Source organism: Vigna unguiculata, chromosome 3, assembly GCF_037176805.1.
Source record: "Vigna unguiculata cultivar grain cowpea cultivar isolate G323 ecotype 2 chromosome 3, ASM3717680v1, whole genome shotgun sequence".
In the NCBI taxonomy this organism is placed as follows: Eukaryota; Viridiplantae; Streptophyta; class Magnoliopsida; order Fabales; family Fabaceae; genus Vigna; species Vigna unguiculata.
In genome coordinates, this window is record NC_140794.1 from 5979005 (window position 1) to 6003858 (window position 24854).

Consider the following 24854-nt stretch of genomic DNA (forward strand, 5'->3'; position numbering starts at 1 on the left):
TAAAATCATAAAAATATAAATTATAATTTTTTAAAACAATCAAATAAAAAAATAACATGTAATATTATGACATGACAAAATAATAATCACGTTAACCACTCAACATTTACATTAATTAATTAACAGAAAATTTCAAAAATAATTTTGTTGAGTATTCAATAGACCACAAAAGAAATTTACCAGTGACTCAACTAAAAATTTTCGAAACTTCAAACATATTTAAAGTTTATTTTTCAAACATAATAAATTTTATTGTTTTTTAAGGTACAATTTAGACTCAAAGAGTTTGTATGTTTTAATACTATTATTAAATACCACTAGTAAAGAATATCATATAGTTACTGTTTCAATACTATTAAATACCACTTGTAACAATTAATGTACAAGATGTGAGTACCCCATGTGATATTTATCATAACATAAACAAAAACTCTACATATTTGCATAGATTAGTGATATCGTTAAGGTATTCGCTTAAATATTAAGATTAAATAGCTGAAATGTATAAAAACATGTTATTGTACCTCTTATTGTTTAATTAAAACCTTTAACGTCCTCATGGCATTTTTATTTTCATGCTATGTCCTCATTTTATTTCAATTCTACCTTTAAAGTTAAAAATGCAAAAAAGATAAACACTATGACAATGTCTGTATTCTGCTAGTATTATTAACTATTATTAATAATCAACAACCATTTTCCATTAATAAATTGAGTTAATTTGGTTTCGGGTCAAATTTTGGGGTCGGAGTTAAAACAAACGGGTCATATGTCGTATCATCGTTTCTGAACGCAGAAAATTATCAAAATCACAGAACAGAACATACCTGAAAAATTGATGCGTTCATCTGTGTAGCCAAATTAAGCGTGAGTTGCACCACTCTCTTGCGGAAACGTTCCCTCCACACTCTCACTCACTGGATCCATTCAACTTCTTCACTCTCAATTTCACCTTTTTCCTACTGCCATGTTGCGCAGGTGGGTACCTTACGACTATCCTATATGAACCAACGCGATTTTTTCCTCTTTTATTTTCCATCTCTGGGTTCCTGCTAAATCGTGTTTTTTTCATTCCAATGATTTGATTTTTCTGACCGCTCTTTTTGTTTTTCTGTGACTTCAATTCTTAGGTCCATTTTGCAAATATATTCTCGCCCAGCTCTAAGAACGAACCCCAGACGTTTTGTTTATCAGGTTCTTCTACATTTTATTTTCAATGCAGTTGATGGAATATGGTCTTTATGGTTACCCATATGTTTTATTATTTTCAAAAGCATATTTTTTTGCTTCTTACTTTTCGACCATTTTGTTATCTGCCATTCATTCCAAATGCATCTGGTATACAGAAAGGCGTACATTGGGGGCTATCTAACTTTGGATTCAGATCTTTATGTGTATAATGGGAAATTAGAAAAAGGATAGTAAGGTTGAAAGTAAGAAGAAGATTAATCTAGCGACCTCACTTGTGGTTGTGTCACATGAACAAACACAAAGCTGAAGGCCAAAATAAACTTTAAGAGCTAGGTAAGACTTGGGAATTACGTAGTCCTAAAGTTGAAACCCAAACTAAATAGCCTACCATTAGTGGGCAAAGATCATAGAGGCCTCAAGTAACAGAAACAAATTAAGAAACTGAAGCCCCAAAAATTACCAAGATGACCAAAATGTATATATGATGGAAAACATAGTATTAAATAAATAAGTTTACAAGTCTCAAGGTTAATCCTAATTTTTGCTGCTGCATGGACGACCCTCCTTGGTTGGAGAAAACTGATGTTTGAAGCTATTTGCCGCTGAATATGGCTTTTTTCGAGCTATATAGAGACCAATGTTTTTGTTACTCACTAGGTTAGACTTTTCAAGAGTGACAAAGCATTGACAGAGTGTTCATTATATTCTATAATTGAATCATGAATCGTATCGTGTATCGGAGAGCCTAAATTTTGAATCGTGAATCGTACGATTCATAAACATTTTTAAACATTATAAAAATGTAACATATACTTAAATATATAAGATATATAAATGTGCAAAGAGACAATTAAGAACAAAATAACCTCACAGTGAAATAGAGTGATTGTATACATGTGTATATACCACATTATTTCACAATTTCAGCAACATAGCCTTCAAAAAACAATGTGGTTGCTGGATAAGTTTCCTTTAACTATGGCTATATGCTTCTACAAAAAATCTACATTATAGCAATCCAAAAAATAAGTTGCTTCATCAAGATGTCCCAGCAAGGAATGACATCTTTCTTTGTCCCAGCAAGATGTTGTTTCATCCTTGCTATGCCACCCCAACAAGTATGAGAACAAAACTTACACTTCACTTGTAATTTGTTTGGTGGAACACTATCACAATAATTCCATGTAATATTAACTTCTCGTTTTGTGTTTGATTTACTCATGTTTGAAGCCCAAAAACAGACCCCGAAACATGAGAAACCTCCCTACACAGAACATACACAAAACAGAGGACACCGCACCACGACACAGGCACCACCAAAAGCGCGAACACCACTGCGTCACCACTGCTCAACTACCGCGCCACCACCGTGCGACTACTGCGCGACCACGACACGACTACCACATGACCGCGACGCTCAAACGCAGATAGAAATGAAGGAAGGAATGAGAAAGGAGAGAAGAGAAGAGACGAAGGGAATAGGCAACGTGAAGGAGATGACCTGAATTAGCGTGCGAAAATACAAAAGGGAAAAAAATTAGGGTTTCAAATGGGTGGGTCGACCTGACCCAATTCAGAAACCAATTTTAACCCATATCGTGTTTCGAATCGCGATTCGTACGATTCAGGCTTGTATCGTATCGTATCGAACATGATTCATGAACATAAACGATACAACATGCGATTCGTGTCACCAAGCACCCGTATCGTATCGTGAATCGTACGATACTTACTACAATAGGTTTCAATCATGCATTGCACTTCATATTCTCCTGGCTACAAATTTTTTTATTCTTTTCTTCTACATTTTCCATATAGTGCACACACAATTGGTTTGTTTTCTATTAGATTTTGCTCCATATTCACTCATGATCATTTTTATGGATATTTCTCTCTACATAAAAAAAGATACAGATATATGTATATCCAACAATCTATTGGAAGTGTTTACAAATTAAAAACAAAACTATAATGGTGATGGGACCTCTGGCTACTAACTGATGCATAGGATGGATATAGGATTGTTTTGCTTGGGGTAAAGTACTCAATAGGTGGTTGGATTTCAGAGGTTGTATGCTCAAATGTAGATAGTTAATAGTTGTGCTACGTGCAAAGTAGGAAGAGTATATTACCTGGAAAATGTAGTACTTTTGTAGTTACCATAGAAAGAATTGTTTAGTTCAAATAGCAAAATAACCTTGAGGATCTTAGGATATTTTAAGCAGGAAGAGTACTTTTTGGCATTTTAATGGGATTGTCACTTTTGCCTGCATGTATGCCCCCTGTTGCTATGTTGAATCACGAGTAGAAGCATTATGCCCTCAAATGAAAAATCTGAGCTGTCTGGATATTTAGTATCTTTATTTTTATATCATACGTTCAGTTTGATTTGAACTAACTTGTAGTAATAATTCCGTAACTACAATCTGCAGCACTGAATGTTGGTTGATGAAATATCAACAAGAGAATGAACTTAATTAGTACAGACGAGAACGTTACAATGGTTGAGTGGACATATTACATAAGTAGACAAAGTAAACTTTGGAACAAATGCATGAAAGAAAGATAGGGCACGTTTTGTTGAAAGAATAGTAGAATCTCGCTTTAGGTAATTAGGATTTGTGTGAAAAGATCAGTAGAATCCCCAATTAGAGTAGTAGATTGTATGGGGACTGCTTAATCTACTAAAGGCAAGGGAGGATCGAGAATAATTGTAGGCGAAACAGTTAAGAAATATTTAGAGACCAGTGGTTTGTCTCTTGACCTTATTATTCCACCATTTAATCCATTTAGCCAACCCCACTTACTGGGATGAAGCTTTGTTGACATTTTTATAGCACAATTATCTATGAATTCATATACCAATGTATTGTAAAATTGGTGCTATTTTTACCGGTTGCTATTGCTATTGTGTTAATTTAATTATAGATATGTATGACAAGAAGGTGTAGTGGAAGTAAATACATTCTTCTTGCTATAAAGGAACAATTTATTGTATTATATATGTACTAAAAACTGCTTAGGTTGTTGATTTAGTAGTCCTTATTTCCAATTTGGATTACATTCAAATTGATTCTATAACAAACAACAATCTATGCCACTGAATATTGATTGTTAATATATCAACAATAGAATGGTTTTAGTTCAATGTTTCTCTCTTTCCTAGAGTTTAACGATTACCTTGTTTTCTTTATTACATAATTCAGCAGATACCTTTACATCTATCTTCACAAAGGAATTTCTCAAGTACATCAAAAGCAGGTGGTGCCTCAGCCTCTGGGTCTCCGGGCAAGCCACCTGAGTCTAGTGGGTCTCTGTCAAAGTTTTTCATTGGAAGTGTAGCTTTAGGTGCTGCTTTTCTGGCAGCGTATCAAACTGGTTATTTGGATGACTATCTTAAGAGAGACCATCATAGTGTTCCACAGGAAGCTCATGTCAATGCAACCATTGAAGAATTGAAGACTGTACAACATTCAACGGACCAGTTAATTTCACCTGATGAGAAATTAAACAATGAAAATCCCACTGTACAGCTTGCAGAGGAGAAAATTGATACCCATTTTTCACAGCCAGAAGCTGTAATAGAAGATCAAGTGGATAAGCTGAGTCCTGTGCAAGACAAATTTAATATTGCCGAAGATGGTATTGCTGCTCCAAAAGAAAAAAAATTGCCTGAACATCCTCAAAGCAGTATAACATCTGATGATCCAAGTAAAGAATCTGTTGTGCAATCTGATGGGATTATTGGAATAAAAAGCATTGAGGCAGACAATACCACAATACCAGAAAAGGGAGTTCAAAATACATTCACATCTGCGCAGATCAGTTCAGTTCCAAATAAAAATGGGACAGAAAATATTCCATCAGTGCAACCAGAAATACAACAATCAGAGGAGAAAAAAGAGGTACTTATGAGTTGGTATAAGCTTGATATAATAGTTTAATATCATGGTTCCCTACCATTAACCAAGGATTTTTTTGCCTGTTAATTTTTTATTTCTAAAATAGATTTTAACATTTATTTCTTTTTATCCATTACAGAAAGCACGAGGCAAATATATAGAGCAACAACCCACCCTCCTTGAGGAGTATCACTTGAGGAATAAGTCAGAAAGAAACCCTGCAGCCTATATATATAGTCATGGCTTTAGTGAAAATAACCATTTCCCTGAAGGAGAAGAGGTATTTCAGAGTCTTATTATTATTTATTTTTTTGTGGTCCATTTATTTATGATCTTAAACATACTTGAAGTCTAACATGTTGAAACACTAGGCACTTAGTGGTGCAATGGATGAGTTGAGAGGTGGTTATGTGTCTAAGGATGGGAAACTGGTTTTTGATTTCTTGCAAGCCATTCATGCTGCTGAGAAAAGACAGGCGGACTTAGATGCACATGTTTGTAATGAAGAGAGGAAATTGTTGAAGGTTTGGCCTATGACATACTATTCTTTGTAACTCATTCTCTAAATTCTTACAAGTGTGTTTACTATTTGTAGCATTTTGTTTTATTGATCAGCTTTGGAATCTTTGTTTAATTAGGAAAAATATGAAAAGCAGTTGAAAGATGCAGCTGCCATGGAACTTATGCTCGCTGAGGAGGCTGCAATGTTGGACAAGGTAAAAAGCCTTTTGGCATTCTCTTTTTAATTTGTATTCAATTTAACATATTTTTTGTTGTTGGTTTTTGTGTCAAATAATTGTCTTGGTATAAAGACCTTGAGCCAGGTTGACTTTTGTCTTGAATAATTGGGTTGGAATAACATGAGTAAGAAAGACTTGTAGAGAGATTGATTCTGTTATTAAAATAGAGAATAATTCCTGTATAAGCGGCGATGGCTGGCTGATGGTTTTGTTGTTCAGTTTATAAATTTAACTCAATCATAATTACTTACTCTTGATTCAGCAAAATAGTTCATACTAAAATTGAAGCTATACTACTATATAATTGTGAAGCTTGTTTTGTAATCAGAATTCAATTTGAAGTCTGATCAAGTTGAATAATTTCTTTTATGTGTTGTTTACCTTTCCTTGACAATTCCTCTCCAGACTAACAGAATCCAATTCCATTAAGTTATTAAGTCTATCTTTCCTCCTTTTTTTCTTTTCCTTTTAATACTTTTCAGGAGCTAAAAAGAGAGAGAGCAAAAGCAGCCCTTGCCATCAAGTCACTTCAAGAAAAGATGGAAGAGAAATTGAAGACAGAACTTAAACAAAAGGTACATATTTAGTTTTTTGTTGGTTTTAAAATACTGTTTTCTCATTTTCTCTGCATGGCTGCTGTTACTCTTATCCGTTATTATATAATACTCCTCTATCCATAATAAGTGTCACCCCAGTTTTTTGGACATTAATGAAAAAGTAATAAATAGATACTAGGAGTATAAGTGAAAATATCACATACAAAACTAAAGTGACGTGTATTTTGGGACTTCTTTTTTTCTTCTTACATGATACTATTATGGGAAGGAAGGAGTATTTGTTAAAATAATGTATATCTTTGATGGCAGGATATTGAAGCTGAATTGAAGTTGAAACAAGTTCAGGAATTAGCAAAGACAGAGTTAAATGCAGCCATAGCAAATGAGAAGGCAGCCCAAATTGAAAAAATGGCTGAAGCAGAAGTTAATGTGAGATTTCTGCTAAAATCAAGCATGTGTAGATCACTTTTAAATTTTCATATCTTGATTTCATTTAATTTATAGAAAAGGGTATAATTTGGATAGGTGTCATCTAGAAGAATAAAATAGCCAGAATAGTTTTATACGAGTATAGAAAATTTCTATAGCTATTATACTAAGACCTTTTAACAAAGGTTTTGGAAATTAACTCATGGCATGCAAAAACAATGTCTAATCTAATTATTTTTTTAGCTGTCTCCAGCAATTTTTATCAGATTATAATCAATTATAACTCTTCTTAGTAGCAACTGCATTCTAGTCATCAGCAAGTTTCTGAATAGAGACAAATTAACTCAATTATAACTATTTGTTTGAGTCTTTTATGATTCCGCGAGACCTTTCTGTACATCCAAAGCAAAATGTTTTCAAATTATTTGCGGAGAGCTTTCAGTACAGCTGCACATGACCTTGAACAGAAATGTGAAATGTATATAAGTGAATTTCATTTCAAATACTTTTTGTCTACGGACCTCTGTTGCTCCATCAAAGGATGAGCCATACAGCTATAGTAAGTAGATGTGATTGTGGTGGATATTTGTTTTGTCAGTTGACACCATTATTTTCTTTTCATCTATGTGTTGTTAGACAAGTACAGCATGGTTTTCTTGAAATTATGGGGAAAATCGTTTGGTTATGCAACCTTAACCTTCTAAGAATTGATCAAGGAACATTCATGTTGATAAGGACAACACACTGGGTAAACTATTATTAATTGACTCCATGTTTTAGCTAGCAAGGCTTGACTTGAAATATTTATTAATTGACAAACTTGTTGACTTTATTTCAGTCGGAGTTACAATTTAACTTGATTACAAAAAAAATTCCTTCCATTTCTGTAGATAAATGCCCTATGCATGGCATTTTATGCTAGATCTGAAGAAGCCCGTCAAAGTCATGCTACACAAAATTTTGCTTTGGTAATGTTTCTATTTACCTGTTTCTTTATGCTGTTTTTATCCATCTTTCGTTCAAAGGGCTTAGTGACAAAATATGGGTTTATATTATTTTATTGATTTTTCCAGCCCTGCTTACCAGTTTCTTTTTTTGTGCTTGGATCCTGCAGAGAGCACTTGCATTGGAAGATGCACTATCTAAAGGATTGCCAATTGAAAGAGAAATAGCATCTTTGCAGGCTAATCTTGGAGGCATAGATAAAGATTCAGTTTTGGATTTGGTGCTAACATCCCTTCCTGAAGAAACACGAAATAATGGCACAGACACGCAACTGCAGTTAAAGCAGAAGGTACGCCGTCTGTTGTTAACTTTGCATGGAGTTTTGGATTATTTGTTTGTTCTATATAAGATAAAATTGGCAAGTTTCTTCTGCAAAATGTTGTTACTTTGACCCCGTAAAACTTTCATTTGATTTCCTTAATTTCCATTACTGATCAATCGCATTGGTTATGTTTTTGACATTCTGTAATGCTCCTATCATATTAACCTTCCACAGTGACGAATTTATACAAAACAATTAGTATTAATCTAATGAAGCAATTTCTGATATTATGTAACTGCATCAATTCTAGAATGAATAATTTACTTCTGGATTTCCATCATAAAGATTTTGCATTTGTGCATATTCTATTGCAGTTTGAGGCCTTAAAAGATAGTGTGCGACACTTCAGCTTTTTCCCACCGGGAGGGGGAGGTATACTGGCACATTCTTTGGCACATGTAGCATCCTGGTTGAAGGTATGTGAATAACTGACCAATATGCTCTTATTGATTTGAAAATAGGTCTCTATTTAGGCACAATACACGTATTTATATTAACTTTGTTTATTTCTTCCCCTTGCCCTAACTCCTCCCATTCTCTCTTCTATTGACCTCATCCTATGTCTGACTTTGGACGATCCTCAGGTTAGGGAAGACGACCAATCGGGTGACGGAATTGAATCTGTCATCAATAAAGTAGAGAGTTATTTGGCCGAAGGAAAACTTGCTGAAGCAGCAGATTGTCTAGAAGAAAGTGTGCGAGGCACAGAAGCTGCAGAAATTGTTGCAGGTTGGGCGAGGCAAGCAAGAAACAGGGCCATTTCTGAGCAAGCTGTGCTACTTCTTCAGTCCTATGCCAGTTCCCTTAGCCATACATGATTCTCAATTTTGAATATTTACAAAACCATTTTGATTCAACACCTAAGGTTGCACAGATTATCTTTGGCGGATTATGCCAACGGAATTAGTGACCAACAAGGATAACAATTAACGTTTTTCTTTCAAAGCAGCTGAAATTCGTTGATTCTGTGATTTCTATGCAACTCCAATGGCTTTGGAGTTTTGACTCAACTGATATCAGGCTCTGTATAATTTTGCCTTTTATTTTCCTCAAAACAACAAAAACGTTGCATTGCAACCTTTTGAGATCTCAATAATATACCAGGGGCTTTCAGTTCAATTCAAAGAATAGTTTTTCTTTTTTGTGTTGACTGATCATATTTTCTTGGTCCTGTCATGAGTTTTACCAGTTCGGAGACAAATGTCGCTTCTGATACTCTTATTTCTCGTTCGATCAATAGGTTTTTACACACGAACCTTTCTGGTTATTATTTAGTTATTGTAATTAATATAGTAATGAAAGTATCATACTATAATATTTTTTAGCAATATACACATGTTTTGTTCAATCCAGTTGATAACTTCACGATGCTAACAAAAGTTAGTATACAAACATGCTTTTATGATTATGGATGCTAAACATGGTGGTTAGAGATGTCAACGTGATCCATGAGTCAATACTAACTCCTATATAAGTTTCCATATTATTGATATGAGTGGGTTGAAAAGGCTTTGATCCCGAGAGTTTCCACATAAAATGTTAAGATTAGAATTAAAGTAAGTTTTACTTCACTACAAGACTTTAACTCTGAATATTTTAAATTATGAATTGATAACTAAATATTTTATGTTAATTTTAAGTTGGTCCTTACTTATTTTTATTATTTAAGGTCTAATCTAACTTGTTCGATTGAATCAATTCAACTTAACTTGGATTTGAATCGATATAACATTCTTTAATATGGGTTCAAACTTAGTCAACATTGTCTTAGCCTGAATTAACATGATATGATCTAAACTTAGCCCGACATCAACTTGACATGGGTCAAGTTTGACTCGATCTGATGTTAACCTAACTCAACTTGGTTCGATGTGGGATTCACTTGATTTGATCAAAGATGAGTTTGACTAGCTCAACCAAAGGTGGACTCGATTCAACTCAATTTGAAGTGGACCAAATTGAATCAATTTAATGTGGGCCCAACATTGACTTCATTCGATTCGACCTAATCCTACTTTAGTCAGCTTGACATGGACAAAATTTGACTCAATCCAATGTGGGACTTAACTAGGCTTGAGCCAAGCCTAACTTTACTTGGCTATAGGTGGGCTCAACTTGATTCAAGTAGAGGTGAGCTTGCTTCTACTTAGCATGAGGTGGACTGACTTGACTTGGTTCGAGGTGGACTTAATTCAACTCAATTTGAAGAGGACCCAACTTGACTCAGTGAAAGGTAGGCCTGGCTTCATCGACTATGCTTAAAAGGGCCCTAATACGACTTAGTTATAGCTGGGTCCAACCTATCTAGACCCAATGTGGGTTTGACCTGACTTGGTTCAAGGTGTGCCCGAATCAACTCAATCCAAGTTGGAACTAACCTAACTTAAGACAAGGTAAACCTGACTTAACTGGTTCTAAGGTGGGCTCGACTCAACTTGGCCCAACATGGGCTTGACTTGACTTTGTCCAATGTGAGCTTGATTCAACTAATCATGACATATATCCTATCAATTTTGTCTTGACTTGGACGATGCCTAATTTGAGCCTAACTAGAATGACCTACTTGACTTGAGCCTGATCCAATTCTATCTATCTTGACTTGAAATTGACTCATAATACTAGGTTAGTCTTGGGTCATGAGGTTTTTGTTGTCATTTTTATTTTGTAAACTTTTTCTTATGCAAACTTTCTCATTCTATGGGTCAGTTTAGCCCTAACCTATGTAAGTCAAGATGAAACCTTGTAGACTAGATCAAATTTACAAGTTTAATGGTGTAATGTTTCAAGCAAGCATGTAGTCACTATTTTTGCCTCTTTTAAACATTACCCTAATCATATATCGTTTTAATGCTTTATTTATTTATTTTTTATAAAAAAAGACTAACATTTAATTTGAGATATAATGCTAATTTTCTAAACTTCTTACCACTAAACTAATGATTTTTAAATACGTCGTTAGAAAGTTATTGGATTTTTACCAACATTTTTTGATTGTTTCTAATTTTCTAGTTTGATCCTAAAAAATGAGGGTAAGAAAAAGACTTTAAACCTACTAAACTAACCTTGGCCTTGACGTGACGTGTATGCATTTGATTTAATCCATGTCAACATAATTGAACAACTCATGGATGCTTTTCAAGATTATTGAATTAATTTGTTGATAGTTTTTTTCATTACACTTTTTTCCAAAGTCATTGAGTTGAAAACTAATTTTGCTTGTGGTATTCTGATTGTTGTTGTCTTAATGAATTTTCACGATTGCAAGATAGAAAAAGTTGTGTATTTGGTTAAAGTACATGTCAATGAAAAATACTATCTTTTATCGTATGAATTGTTACGTACAAAATAGAAATTGAGTCAAAACAAATTTTGATTGTGATATTGTGATGGTTATTGTTGGAATAAGTTTACAGGATAAGATAAAAAAATTGTGTATTTCTACATCTTTTGCCCTATGAATTTCAACACAGAAAATAGACAAAAAAGAAGAAGAAGAAATTATCTCCTAGTTAACAGTATTTTCCTTGTAGGCAAATTAATAAAATGTTATAAACTAATTTAGAATTAGATAAAAACACTTGTTAAGAAATAAAAGAAAATTATGGTACTCTCTCCTCACCATATAATAACCAGACATAACAAATATTTGTATTGTTAATTCATTTCTTAACGAGATCCTCAACAATCATTATTTTTTTTAATTATCATTTATATGTACCAAGTTATTGCCCGATTCCGTCAGTAAGAAAAATACCTTATTTATTTATTTTTAATTAAAAAAAAATGGTACAAGTCATAGTGAAGATGATTATAAGGATCCTCTCATTTTCCATATCATTATTTAAATTACTTTTCAATTTTTGATAGTTTATAGACAAATCTAAATTATGTTATTCAAGTTAATTCTTCAGAATGGTAAACATTGAAAGTTATAATTAAGAAGAAGATGACAAAGAGGAATAAGAACAACTGCATATTAATTCATTGCTATTTTTTTAATCTAGAAAGACACTGCACATGGCCTAAACTTACCATCCAGCTAAGGAACATGTTTTCAATATAAAATGGAAACTGTGGTTGTATTTTCAATCATTTTGTCACTGAACAACCCTCAAATACTTAATTTCTTATTATTTTGTCATCTCCAAATGCAGATAGAGTAATGAGTCCACTATCTCAATCACTGGTATTCAGTGGTGACATTTCAACTTCTGAGATTAATAATATACTATTATTTAATTCAGGGAATGTTAATAGCAAATGCTTAAGAGTGAGTCTCAAATCGTATTAACATGATATAATAACATGATTGTTTGTTACTTGATTTTCCAACTTCTACAAACAGTGATGATACTAAAGTTTTCAATCTTTTGTAACTTAATCTATTTCAGTGTCTGTATTTTGTGGCTAATAATGACACTGTTTTATGTTCTCCTACAATGCTGTCACTGTTAGCACCAAAATCAAACTTTGCAAATATGTTATCGTTAACCCAAAACGACATCATGTTAATGCATACATCACCATGACACCTCGACCTAGTACCAAACAATTGCATAAAAAAAAGTTAGTGTGAGTGACAAAAAGAATTAGAACATAAGAAGGATCGGTACAACCTTGAGCTGCTTGATTGTTTGATTGACTATCGAAAAGTTTCATATAACTTCAGATAAATTAAGAGGCGAGTGTTATCAACTATATAATGAATTTTAAGGATTAATTAAATGTTTTTTTGTGTTAAAGATAATAATATTATGTTAAATATTTTGAAAGAGGATCACTAAAAAGATACAACATCAATAAAATATGAGTTTAATTCACATATAAGAGATTGACAGCAATATCTTAAATCTAAAATCTTAAAGACGATAATTCACACATATAAGTCTTCACTTTTATATAATGCTCAACTTTTTCATTCTAACTCAATATGAAATTTAGACTCACACATAATCGAAATTGCAAAAATTTTATATAACCGATATAACCGATAGAACCAACAGAGAGAAGCAAGGAAGAAAAGACTTGAAAATCGAGACTAGTATTTGATGTTTTAATAGTCTTGTCTTTTAGGCTGGTTTTATAAGTCATACTAATGAGAAGTTTAGTTGAACTCAATCTCACACTTTTATCACGATGAGTTAGATTCCAATACTATAATAAAAGTAAATGTATATAAAAAATTATAATTACGAAGAGTTTTTATTAAAAAAAACAAAATAATTAGATCAATCTTTAAGTCGATCAAATTAGAAGTCAATATGATAATTAGTCTGGTCGTTAAAATAAATCAGAATTTTGTCTGAACCAGTAAGAACTGGTAAATCTAACTAAAATCAGTATACTAAATTTGTTCAAAACGGTGAATAAGAACTTGTCGTTAAATGTGTGTGTGTGTGTGTTTTTTTTTTTAAATTTATTATTAATTATTCGTAAAAATAGGATAAAATTATATGTGATGAAACCTCTGGTCTAAAAATTTTGACTGCGACGTCTAGGTGAGTCAGCTTTGAGGTGGAGCTGAAGTTGCCACTGTCGGTGCTCCGGTGACGACGGTGAGATCGTGAAAAACACCTTACAGACACTTCCTAACGAAAAGTTGAAAACGTAAGACACAATCAAACAACAGAGGCAGAAAGTGAAAATTAATAAAATAAAAGAAAAAGGTGCAACCAACTACATTTGTTCCTCCTCTTCCTTCTCTCGTCTTCTTCTTATCCTCTAACCAACCCACACCATCTTCATCTTCTTCTTCTTCTTCTTCTTTTGTACACACTCCTTCTCATTCCTTCCGATTTCCATTACCATTCTTCACTTCTTCAACCATTCTTCACTTCCTCTCATGTCTTTACTACTTCCTATTTTGGATCTCAACCACTCAGTTCACTGATGCTTTCACTCTTCCAGATCTGAACTCCTTCGACTGAACCACCAGCCACCATGGCCACTACACTCGCTTGGAGACACGCTGGCAACAATGCAAATGATCTGGTACCTTCTTCTACACAACAATTTGATCTTTTTCTTCTCTTGTGACAGAATGAGTGAGAAGTGTTGTGCCATGGTCAGTCTTTGCATAGGGGGAAGTTTATTTATGGATCTTCTTCGTTTGTTCGTTCCCGTTTGGGTGCATCTGGATGCTAAGTCAGTGTTTTGCAGTTTTGTGCTAGACGTTGATTCTAGGAAGTGTCATTGGGGATCATTCATTCATGGATGTTTAAAGGAACTGTGTGATTTAATTGTGCAGATGTGGGGGGTTTACTTTTCTTTTTTTTGATGTGTGATGCGTATGTTAATTGATACACTACAATACAGTCTCTGACGGTTCTTCATAGTGTGTCCGTTTTCATGGATATTATGAATTTGGTGAGTCATGGTTTTTGTACACGATTAACTTTGCAAAGGCAGTAGATCTTCTGGGATGCAGGGCAAAAGTAGAAAATGGAAGGAAGTGAATGGCGGTTGTAAAATTGTTCGTGTCTGTTTGCATATTTTACTTGTCTGTTCATGGGTTTGTAAGATGCGTGGTCCTTTGCTGATATGTCTTATATTGCTGAAGAAGGATTTTCACTTCCTCAGGTTTCCCTCGGGTTAAGATGCAATCCTAAAGGATAATAAATCAATCACCTGTAGTCAAAACAAGACAACAATTTTTGTTTGTTTAGTGCTCTGAAAATTTCATTTTCTTTGTGAGGAATGTAATCAAACTGTATTGGTTCATATCTCTTCCATTAGAGCTTGATTTCCCATTACATCTCTTTCTTTTATATTGAATTACTTAGTTATCCATCCATTACTGGCTTTATGAGTGAGAAAAGAAAAAGAAACAACAAATGCTTATAGGCTGATTCGTTTATGCGATTCCTTTTTCTGTGTTTATTTTTGTTACAACCCATCTTTTATTTGATGTTTTCAGAGATATGGAACATACCTTAGCATATAACATTCTTTATTATTACTCTTTTGATTGCAGGAAAGAAATGGTGATAGGAATACTCAAGATTCAGAGCCCGCAACCCCACATTCTGTTCTGAAGATGGGATTTAGGTCGGTTTGTCACACAGGAATACTTAACAACCTATTAAAATTATTGATTAATTGTTTACAAAGCTGCTACAATCAATGATTGTAACACCTTTTTTTAATACATTTGTTTGTTAGTCTCTGTTATGCTTGCAGCCAAGTAAGCTAACAGTCTAACCTGTGGGACTGAACTAACAACCGTGTGCATTGGTCACTTTGTTTATGAACTATGTGATGGGGACATTCAAATAGGTGCTCACTAAATTTTGGCTTCTTAACATGTTTAACTGGTTGCTATTGCAGAGAGCGTAACAGCAGCATGGAGGATCCAGATGGAACATTAGCTAGTGTTGCCCAATGCATTGAGCAGCTGCGTCAGAGCTCTTATTCTGTGCAGGAGAAAGAGTATTCCTTAAGGCAGCTATTGGAGCTCATAGATATGCGGGAAAATGCTTTTAGTGCTGTTGGATCTCACTCTCAGGCAGTTCCAGTACTTGTTTCCCTTCTCAGGTCTGGTTCACTGAATGTAAAGATACAGGCAGCAACTGTCTTGGGCTCCCTTTGTAAAGAAAATGAGCTAAGGGTGAAGGTCTTGCTTGGAGGATGCATTCCTCCATTGCTTAGTCTATTAAAGTCCAGTTCTACCGAAGGACAAATTGCTGCTGCAAAGACTATTTACGCTGTTTCTCAGGGTGGTGTAAAGGATCATGTTGGTTCAAAAATATTTTCAACTGAAGGAGTTGTACCAGTGCTCTGGGAGCAGCTGAAAACTGGTCTGAAGGCAGGAAATGTAGTTGAAGGTTTATTAACTGGTGCATTGAAAAATCTCTCTAGCAACACTGAGGGATTCTGGAATGCAACTATACGAGCTGGAGGAGTGGACGTATTAGTGAAGTTACTGGCAAAAGGACAGCCGAACAGTTTAGCAAATGTGTGCAATTTACTTGCTTCTGTAATGATGGAGGATGCATCTGTTTGTTCAAAGGTGTTGACAGCGGAGGTGACAAAACAACTTCTGAAACTATTAGGCCCTGGTAATGATGACTCTGTTAGAGCCGAAGCAGCTGGTGCTCTTAAATCTCTTTCTGCCCAGTGCAAAGAGGCAAGGCGAGAGATAGCCAATGCTAATGGTATTCCTTCTCTGATCAATGCTACCATAGCTCCTTCCAAAGAATTCATGCAGGGTGAGTGTGCTCAAGCATTACAAGAGAATGCTATGAGTGCTCTAGCAAACATCTCTGGTGGTTTGTCTTATGTCATATCTAGTCTTGGTCAAAGTCTTGAATCATGCACCTCACCTACCCAAATTGCTGACACATTAGGAGCTTTGGCATCAGCTCTCATGATTTATGATACCAAGGCAGAATCAACCAGAGCATCAGATCCTTTGGTTGTCGAGCAGACATTACTCAAACAATTTGAACCTCGCTTGCCCTTCCTTGTGAAGGAACGAACCATCGAAGCGCTTGCTAGTTTGTATGGAAATTCCGTACTTTCAAATAAACTTGCAAATGCGGATGCGAAACATCTGCTAGTTGGTTTGATAACAATGGCTGCAAATGAAGTGCAAGATGAACTTATAAAAGCTCTGTTGACAGTGTGCGAAAGTGAAGGCAGTCTATGGCGTGCACTTCAGGGTCGTGAAGGAGTTCAGCTATTGATATCTCTTTTGGGGCTTTCATCAGAACAGCAGCAAGAGTGTGCAGTTGCCCTGCTTTGCCTTCTATCATTTGAAAATGATGAAAGTAAATGGGCGATTACTGCAGCTGGTGGCATACCTCCACTTGTTCAAATTTTGGAGACAGGATCAGCAAAAGCTAAGGAAGATTCAGCAACAATCCTTAAGAACTTGTGCAATCATAGTGAAGATATACGCGCTTGTGTTGAAAGTGCCGATGCTGTTCCTGCATTGTTGTGGCTATTGAAAAATGGAAGCCCAAATGGGAAGGATATTGCTGCAAAGACTTTAAATCATTTAATTCATAAATCTGATACTACAACCATTAGTCAGCTTACAGCTTTATTGACTAGTGATCTTCCTGATTCTAAGGTTTATGTTTTGGACGCTTTGAGAAGTATGCTTTCTGTTGCTCCCCTTAGTGACATTTTACGTGAAGGTAGTGCTGCCAGCGATGCATTTGATACTATGATAATATTATTGGGATCTGTGAAAGAAGAAACTCAGGCAAAATCTGCATCGGCTCTGGCAGGAGTTTTTGAAACAAGGAAAGATGTGCGTGAAAGTAGCATTGCTGTCAAAACTCTTTTGTCAGCCAAGAAATTGCTCAATGCTGAATCTGAAAGTATCCTGATTGAGTCCTCCCACTGCCTGGCTGCAATATTTCTTTCCATCAAAGAGAACAGGGATGTAGCTGTTATCGCCAGAGACACTTTATCTCCTCTGGTTTCACTAGCAAACTCTTCAGTTTTGGAAGTTGCAGAGATGGCCACATGTGCTCTGGCAAACCTTATTTTGGATGGTGAAATTGCAGAGAAAGCTATTGCCGAAGAAGTTATCTTACCTGCCACTAGAATATTATGTGAAGGCACAATTTCTGGAAAAACTCATGCTGCAGCAGCAATTGCTCGCCTCCTACATTCTCGTGCTGTTGATTGTGCTGTAACTGATTGTGTGAATCGCGCCGGAACTGTTCTTGCATTAGTTTCTTTCTTAGATTCTGCTGTTAATGGATCTGTTGCTACATCGGAGGCTCTAGAAGCACTTGCCATACTGTCCAGGTCGGTAGAGACCGGAGAAAATATTAAATCTGCTTGTGCTGTTTTGGCTGAATTCCCTAAAAGCATAAGCCCAATAGTCTTGTGTATTGTTGATTCGGAGCCAATGTTGCAGGATAAAACTATTGAGATTTTATCTCGATTATGTAAGGATCAGCCTGTTGTTTTAGGAGAGACAATTGTGTCAGCACCTGGATGTATATCTTCAATAGCTAAGAGGATAATTAGTTCCACAAATGTAAAGGTCAAAATTGGGGGAGCAGCGCTCCTTATCTGTACTTCTAAAGCAAATCATCAGAGACTGGTGGAGGATCTGAGTTCATCGAATTTGTGTGTCAATCTGATTCAATCTCTTGTTGATATTCTTGTTTCTGCAGTGCCTTCTTCGGGTTACCTGGATGATGACAACCAGGAGCTCATTAGCATATGCAGGCACGCAACAGAAGAGGCCAACAGTTCTGAATCCAACACTAGCACTGGCATTATATGTGGTGTTGACTTGGCGCTATGGCTACTGTCTATTCTTGCTTGTAATGATGAAAAAAATAAAATTGCAATAATGGAGGCTGGAGCAATTGATGTTCTCATTGACAGAATCTCAAATTGTTTCTCGCAATATTCTCAGGTATTTAAGTAACTTTTCTGTCAATCCAAATAAATGGATAGTTCATGTGATTCTGATCATAGGTAGGCAGTACTTGAAATAGAAAATCATGCTTTAACTCTCTGCTGCGCCCACCCCAAAGTTTTTTCCAGAAGCAAATTAAAATCCTATAGTTCATGCAAAGTTTCAAAATCTCCCATATTATCCCCTTGATAGAAACATTACCTGTGATAATTTTCTAGTATCTCTGTTGTATGAAATTGGACATAGTGGTTGGAGAGACACTGAGATCTTTATAGAATGAAAAATTGTTCAAGACAAAATGAATTTTGAGTAAAAAGTAGAAAACAAAGTGTTAGGATAGGGTATGTACTTTATTTGGCAAATCCGTGTAAAAAAAAATAAATTATCACATGTTTGGCCAATGGCTTATCTGCTTCCAGTTTGAACTAAATCATTATACTACAGTGTTATGTTTCTTCTAGTATTTCACGGCTGGGGAGATGGGGGGAAGGTGAGATAAGGAGGTTAATGTTTTTAAACTTGAATTAGACCAAAATTTCATGTAGATAAACTGTAATTTTCCGTATTAAATGTTTACCTTGTACTTCAAGGCGTCCTTTGCTGTAAAACTTAAACAATAAGACTATTTCTGTATATAAACCCGGTTGGCTCAATATGGTGAATATGCAGATTGACTACAAAGAAGATAGCGTCATGTGGATTCATGCTTTGTTGTTGGCGATATTATTTCAAAATAGAGATATCATACGGGCACATCCAACTATGAAATCTGTACCAGCACTTACCAGTTTAATGAAATCAGAGCCATCAGCAAACAAATATTTTGCTGCACAATCAATAGCTAGCCTTGTCTGTAATGGTAGCAGGGGAACACTCCTGTCTGTGGCAAATTCTGGGGCAGCAGGTGGACTTATCTCTTTGCTTGGCTGTGCTGATACTGATATACAGGATCTTCTGGAATTGTCAGAGGAATTTTCTTTGGTGCGTTATCCTGATCAAGTGGCTCTTGAGAGGTTGTTTCGAGTTGAAGATATAAGAGTTGGAGCCACTTCTCGGAAGGCTATACCAGCCTTAGTTGATCTGCTCAAACCAATTCCAGATCGTCCAGGGGCACCATTTTTGGCACTTGTACTTTTGACTCAGCTCGGTAAAGATTGTCCGTCAAATATGAGTGTAATGGTGGAGTCTGGAGCCTTAGAGGCCCTTACGAAGTATCTTTCACTCAGTCCACAAGATGCAACTGAAGAAGCTGCTACAGATCTGCTAGGAATTCTGTTTAGCAGTCCTGAAATAAGAAGACACGAATCAACATTTGGTGCTGTTGCTCAACTCATAGCTGTGCTACGGTTAGGAGGAAGAGGTGCAAGGTATAGTGCTGCAAAAGCCTTGGAAAGTTTGTTTTCTGCTGACCACATCAGAAATGCAGAGATTGCTCGGCAGGCTGTTCAACCATTGGTGGAGATTCTCAGTACTGGTTCAGAAAAGGAGCAGCACGCTGCCATTGCTGCATTGGTAGGGTTACTGAGTGAAAATCCATCAAGAGCTCTTGCTGTTGCAGATGTTGAGAAGAATGCAGTGGAAGTTCTTTGTAGGATCCTTTCATCAAGTTGTTCAATGGACCTGAAAGGGGATGCTGCTGAATTATGTTGTGCTCTTTTTGGAAATACAAGGATTCGCTCCACAGCAGCTGCTGCAAGTTGTGTCGAACCTCTTGTCTCTCTCCTTTTATCTCAGTTCAGTCCAGCTCAGCTTTCAGTTGTCAGGGCACTGGACAGGCTTGTTGATGATGAGCAACTGGCTGAATTAGTTGCTGCACATGGTGCAGTTGTTCCTCTAGTTGGCCTACTGTCGGGTACAAATTATATTCTACATGAGGCCATTTCCAGAGCTCTAGTCAAGTTGGGAAAAGACAGGCCTGCTTGTAAAATGGAGATGGTTAAAGCTGGAGTTATTGAAAGCGTACTGGACGTCTTACATGAAGCACCCGATTATCTATGTGCAGCTTTTGCAGAATTGTTGCGTATATTGACTAATAATGCTAGTATAGCTAAAGGACCGTCTGCTGCTAAAGTGGTTGAACCATTGTTTTTGTTACTGACAAGGCAGGAATTTGGGCCTGATGGACAGCACAGTGCTTTGCAGGTTTTGGTTAATATCTTAGAACATCCAAAGTGTCGTGCTGACCATTCATTAACTTCTCGCCAAGTTATTGAACCACTTATCCCTTTACTCGATTCTTCAATTTCAGCAGTGCAACAGTTGGCTGCTGAGCTTCTTTCACATCTACTTCTTGAAGAACGCCTTCAGAAGGATCCCGTGACACAGCAAGCAATTGGCCCTCTCATTCGAGTTCTTGGTTCTGGTATACACATACTGCAGCAGAGAGCTGTAAAAGCCCTTGTTAGTATTGCACTAACATGGCCAAACGAAATTGCTAAAGAGGGTGGTGTTATTGAAATTTCCAAAGTGATATTGCAAGCTGATCCTTCCCTTCCTCACGCTTTATGGGAGTCTGCTGCCTCCGTTTTGTCAAGTATTCTGCAGTTTAGCTCTGAATTCTACTTAGAAGTGCCTATTGCTGTATTGGTAAGGTTGCTTCGATCTGGCTCAGAAAGCACGGTTGTTGGTGCTTTAAATGCCCTTCTGGTGCTAGAAAATGATGATGGAACTAGTGCAGAAGCTATGTCGGAAAGTGGAGCTATAGAGGCTCTCTTGGAGCTCCTGCGATCCCATCAGTGTGAGGAAACTGCCGCAAGACTTTTAGAAGTATTGCTGAACAATGTAAAGATTCGAGAAACAAAAGTAACAAAATCAGCTATCGTACCATTATCGCAGTACCTTTTGGACCCACAAACTCAAGCACAGCAGGCAAGGTTATTGGCAACTTTGGCTCTCGGGGATCTGTTTCAGAATGAGGGCCTTGCTCGAACAAGTGATGCAGTTTCAGCTTGTCGTGCTTTAGTAAACGTGCTTGAAGACCAACCAACAGAAGAAATGAAAGTTGTAGCCATATGTGCTTTGCAGAATCTTGTGATGTGTAGTCGATCAAATAGAAGAGCAGTTGCAGAGGCTGGTGGAGTTCAGGTTGTACTGGATCTCATAGGTTCAAGTAATCCAGAAACATCAGTTCAGGCTGCAATGTTTGTTAAACTTCTCTTCTCAAATAATACTATTCAAGAGTATGCTTCCAGTGAAACAGTCAGAGCGATAACTGGTACGATTTTCTTTGCTTATCTTGCAGTTTTTACTGCCTGCCTGTTTGAGACATTATTTTTTTCTTTCAAAATTCCTGAAAAAAGCTGCACGATAGCATGCCCTCATTTTAATTTTGGAAGAGGTAGCCTTGGTGCTGGAGTAAATTTGATTAATGAATGCTTTAGAAACTGAAAAAAGTTTTTATTTTTTTAAACAAAAATAGTAAGTTCTTTAACAGTAGGAGTGGATGTAGGTGATGAGTCTGTCTGTGCAATTCTGGTGATAATTTTATGTTGGTTGAGTTATATTTAAAACATAATATTAAATATTTTGGTAAAGCTAAAAGTACACCAAAGGAAACATGTGTCCTTTGAACTTTAACCTATCATTAAATTTGAAAACATGACGGTAGCTGTGCTTATGTAGTCTTGTAGCAAAACTAGGTACTTTTTGCTTTATTAAGTATTCAGTTAATGTAACTTTAACAATTATAGATTGCAGTTTTTCTGCAGAATTGATTGATGAACAATGGTGATTCATTTAAGCAGAAATACATCTCCCCCTCCTCACTTTTTATTTCTAACTAAGGTCTCTTTCGTTCTTATAGCTGCTATTGAAAAAGATTTATGGGCTTCTGGAACTGTGAATGACGAGTATCTGAAAGCCTTAAATTCTCTATTTAGCAACTTCCCAAGACTTAGAGCAACTGAACCAGCTACACTTAGCATTCCCCATCTGGTTACAGCCTTAAAGACAGGTTCAGAAGCGTGTCAGGAAGCAGCATTGGATGCACTTTTCCTGCTCAGACAAGCTTGGTCAGCATGCCCAGCTGAAGTTTCTAGAGCTCAGTCAATTGCAGCTGCAGATGCCATTCCACTGCTGCAGTACTTAATCCAGTCTGGGCCACCTCGGTTTCAGGAGAAAGCAGAATTTTTGTTGCAGTGTTTGCCGGGGACATTGGTAGTGATCATCAAACGTGGTAACAATATGAAACAATCCGTTGGAAACCCAAGTGTTTACTGCAAGCTTACACTTGGCAACACTCCCCCAAGGCAAACCCAGGTCATTTTTTTTAATATTTATGATTTCTTATTTTCTTATTAACTTGGATCTTTTGTGTGTTGTTACGGGGGAAGAGAGGGCTATTTTGCTTTGTCTGAGTATGCACCAGGATCGAGTCAGATTGGGTGTAAAAGTAAATTCGGGTTTTGTCCTCCATGCCAGTTATCTACAAATTTAACCCCTGAATTGAATCTCTTAATATTACCCGCCTTTTCTCACTGCAAATCATGCCTATACCAGAAATACTCAATTAGGATTTACATTTTTAGAGCTGTTTCCTGGAAGAACACCTCTTGATCATCTACCTATTCTGCTGAGGTTTTGCTACGTATTGTATTGGCTGAATAATTGATTCACGTAACCAAAATAAAATTTTTATGGCACTTTTTGCATGCCCCTTTTTGTCAAAAAAAGAAAAGATAAAATCTGCCCTGTTAGTATAGGTTTTTCTTAATTGTTGGTTTTGCAATTTTACTTGTCCCTTGATCTTGGGCATCCTATCTAATGCCACTTCCAAGTTGTAAACTATTTTGACCTTCTTGAGTTTCAAAATGTACATGCAAGTGCTTAAGATTGTTCAGAATCATAAAGGAATGGTTTTTTGGCTGAATGTATATAGAAACTGTTCACTTTTTATTATGATGTCATAGTGTGTTCTGTATACTCTTTTTCCTGCAAAGTCAATATACTGTATTACTAATATCCTTGATAATGGGTTGATCAGGTGGTTTCAACTGGCCCTAATCCGGAGTGGGATGAGAGCTTTTCATGGACCTTTGAGAGTCCTCCCAAAGGCCAGAAGCTTCATATTTCTTGCAAAAATAAGAGCAAAGTGGGAAAGGTAAATGTGCAAAATCATGTTTATTCTACTGTATTCATCTTCAAATATTGTTTTTTTTTTTCAGGTCTCCTTATTAAATGGATTTAACATTTTTAACATAAACATTTTTAATTAAATACCTTTTATCTTGGTTTCCTTAACCAGTGTAAGAGTTGTTTGGTTAGTCTTTGTTTAACCCCTCTAATGTGATTCGATAACAGAGTAAATTCGGGAAAGTAACGATCCAGATTGATCGAGTGGTAATGCTTGGATCAGTGGCTGGAGAGTACGCTTTGTTGCCTCAGAGTAAAAGTGGACCGCCACGGAATCTAGAAATAGAATTTCAGTGGTCTAACAAGTGATGCCATCCAGCTTTCAAATTGCATAGTTAAAACAGACTCTTCTGTCATATAATATTCTTTTGTAACTTGGTCTTTCATTCCTAGTACAAAACACTAGGGGCAAGAAGATCTGGCCAGCTTCGCTTTTCTTGTATGATTCTTTGAGTGTTGTCAATTTAAAGTTAAATAGCGAGTCTGTTTTATCATCATTTTTTGTATTGGCGCTTGTATTGTAATAAGTCGACTTAGTATAGTTATTTGACAGTAAATTGAATGTAAAATATGAATGAGAAAAACTGTTGTACTTGGAGTGTGGATCTGCTTCTTACTCATCCGTAAGGAGTCTCTTCAATCTCTGGTGGGATCTAGTAGAAGAGACAAAAACTTATGGTGTGTGTGGAATCCTCATACACATTTGGGTGTCACATATACCTCATCAGTGTTTCTCTTACCGACTGAACCCCACTAGTAATGGAGACTCTACCACTGAAGTGGAACTACGTATTGGAGCTTGTGCTTACCTTCACATTTGAGACTGCTTCATGTTTCAGTTTTACGTTTTGTTTTATACATGTACATGTAAGCATGTTCAGTATTCAGTGAGGTAAAAAATAGTTAATTTTGAGTATACAATTATTCGTGGATGATTTTATTTTTGATGGTGCGCTCAAAATTTATTTTTCTTAACATGTATTTGTATAGTGTTTCCGGTAACAGGAACTGAGTGTTCTCCTACACAATTTGTGTTTTTCCACTTCCTAATATAATTTTCCAAACTAAGATATATTATTTGTCCAAACCGGTGATACTTACTAAAGATACATTGACGGCTCAAGTTAATCTAGTATCGAACTGCCATGCAAATTAAAATAGTCTGAGCCGGTAGGATCATACTGTATTCGT

General features: G+C 36.0%; 2 protein-coding genes across 3 annotated transcripts; both read left to right on the top strand.

The window, feature by feature from the left end:
• Positions 1-734: 734 nt before the first annotated feature.
• Positions 735-9274, top strand: LOC114178603 (MICOS complex subunit). Of its 2 annotated transcripts, none has more exons than XM_028064608.2 (12): positions 735-978; positions 1131-1194; positions 4398-5096; positions 5233-5373; positions 5465-5617; positions 5732-5809; positions 6316-6408; positions 6700-6819; positions 7710-7787; positions 7934-8113; positions 8461-8562; positions 8731-9274. In XM_028064608.2, exons 1-12 carry the CDS (start codon positions 968-970, stop codon positions 8962-8964), a joined length of 1953 nt encoding a protein of 650 aa, XP_027920409.2. In that variant the 5' UTR covers positions 735-967; the 3' UTR covers positions 8965-9274. The 2 variants fall into 2 exon arrangements, with proteins under 2 accessions (XP_027920409.2, XP_027920410.2); XM_028064609.2 differs by having other exon boundaries at positions 4401-5096.
• A 4482-nt stretch (positions 9275-13756) lies between these two features.
• On the top strand, positions 13757-24608 carry LOC114177885 (protein CELLULOSE SYNTHASE INTERACTIVE 1-like). Its single transcript, XM_085670579.1, has 8 exons — positions 13757-13812; positions 14054-14137; positions 15120-15193; positions 15473-18530; positions 19203-21747; positions 22336-22790; positions 23515-23631; positions 23832-24608. The coding sequence occupies exons 2-8, from the start codon at positions 14087-14089 to the stop codon at positions 23970-23972; spliced, it is 6441 nt and encodes a 2146-aa protein (XP_085526705.1). The 5' UTR covers positions 13757-13812; positions 14054-14086; the 3' UTR covers positions 23973-24608.
• The last annotated feature ends 246 nt before the right edge of the window (positions 24609-24854 follow it).

Coding starts and splice junctions, on each gene's coding strand:
- LOC114178603 (XM_028064608.2), top strand. Junction 5,374..5,464: donor ATTTCCCTGAAGGAGAAGAG/GTATTTCAGAGT, acceptor TTGAAACACTAG/GCACTTAGTGGTGCAATGGA. Junction 7,788..7,933: donor CTACACAAAATTTTGCTTTG/GTAATGTTTCTA, acceptor TGGATCCTGCAG/AGAGCACTTGCATTGGAAGA.
- LOC114177885 (XM_085670579.1), top strand. CDS start 14,087: ATGGCCACTACACTCGCTTGGAGACACGCTGGCAACAATGCAAATGAT. Junction 15,194..15,472: donor GTTCTGAAGATGGGATTTAG/GTCGGTTTGTCA, acceptor TTGCTATTGCAG/AGAGCGTAACAGCAGCATGG. Junction 21,748..22,335: donor AACAGTCAGAGCGATAACTG/GTACGATTTTCT, acceptor TCGTTCTTATAG/CTGCTATTGAAAAAGATTTA.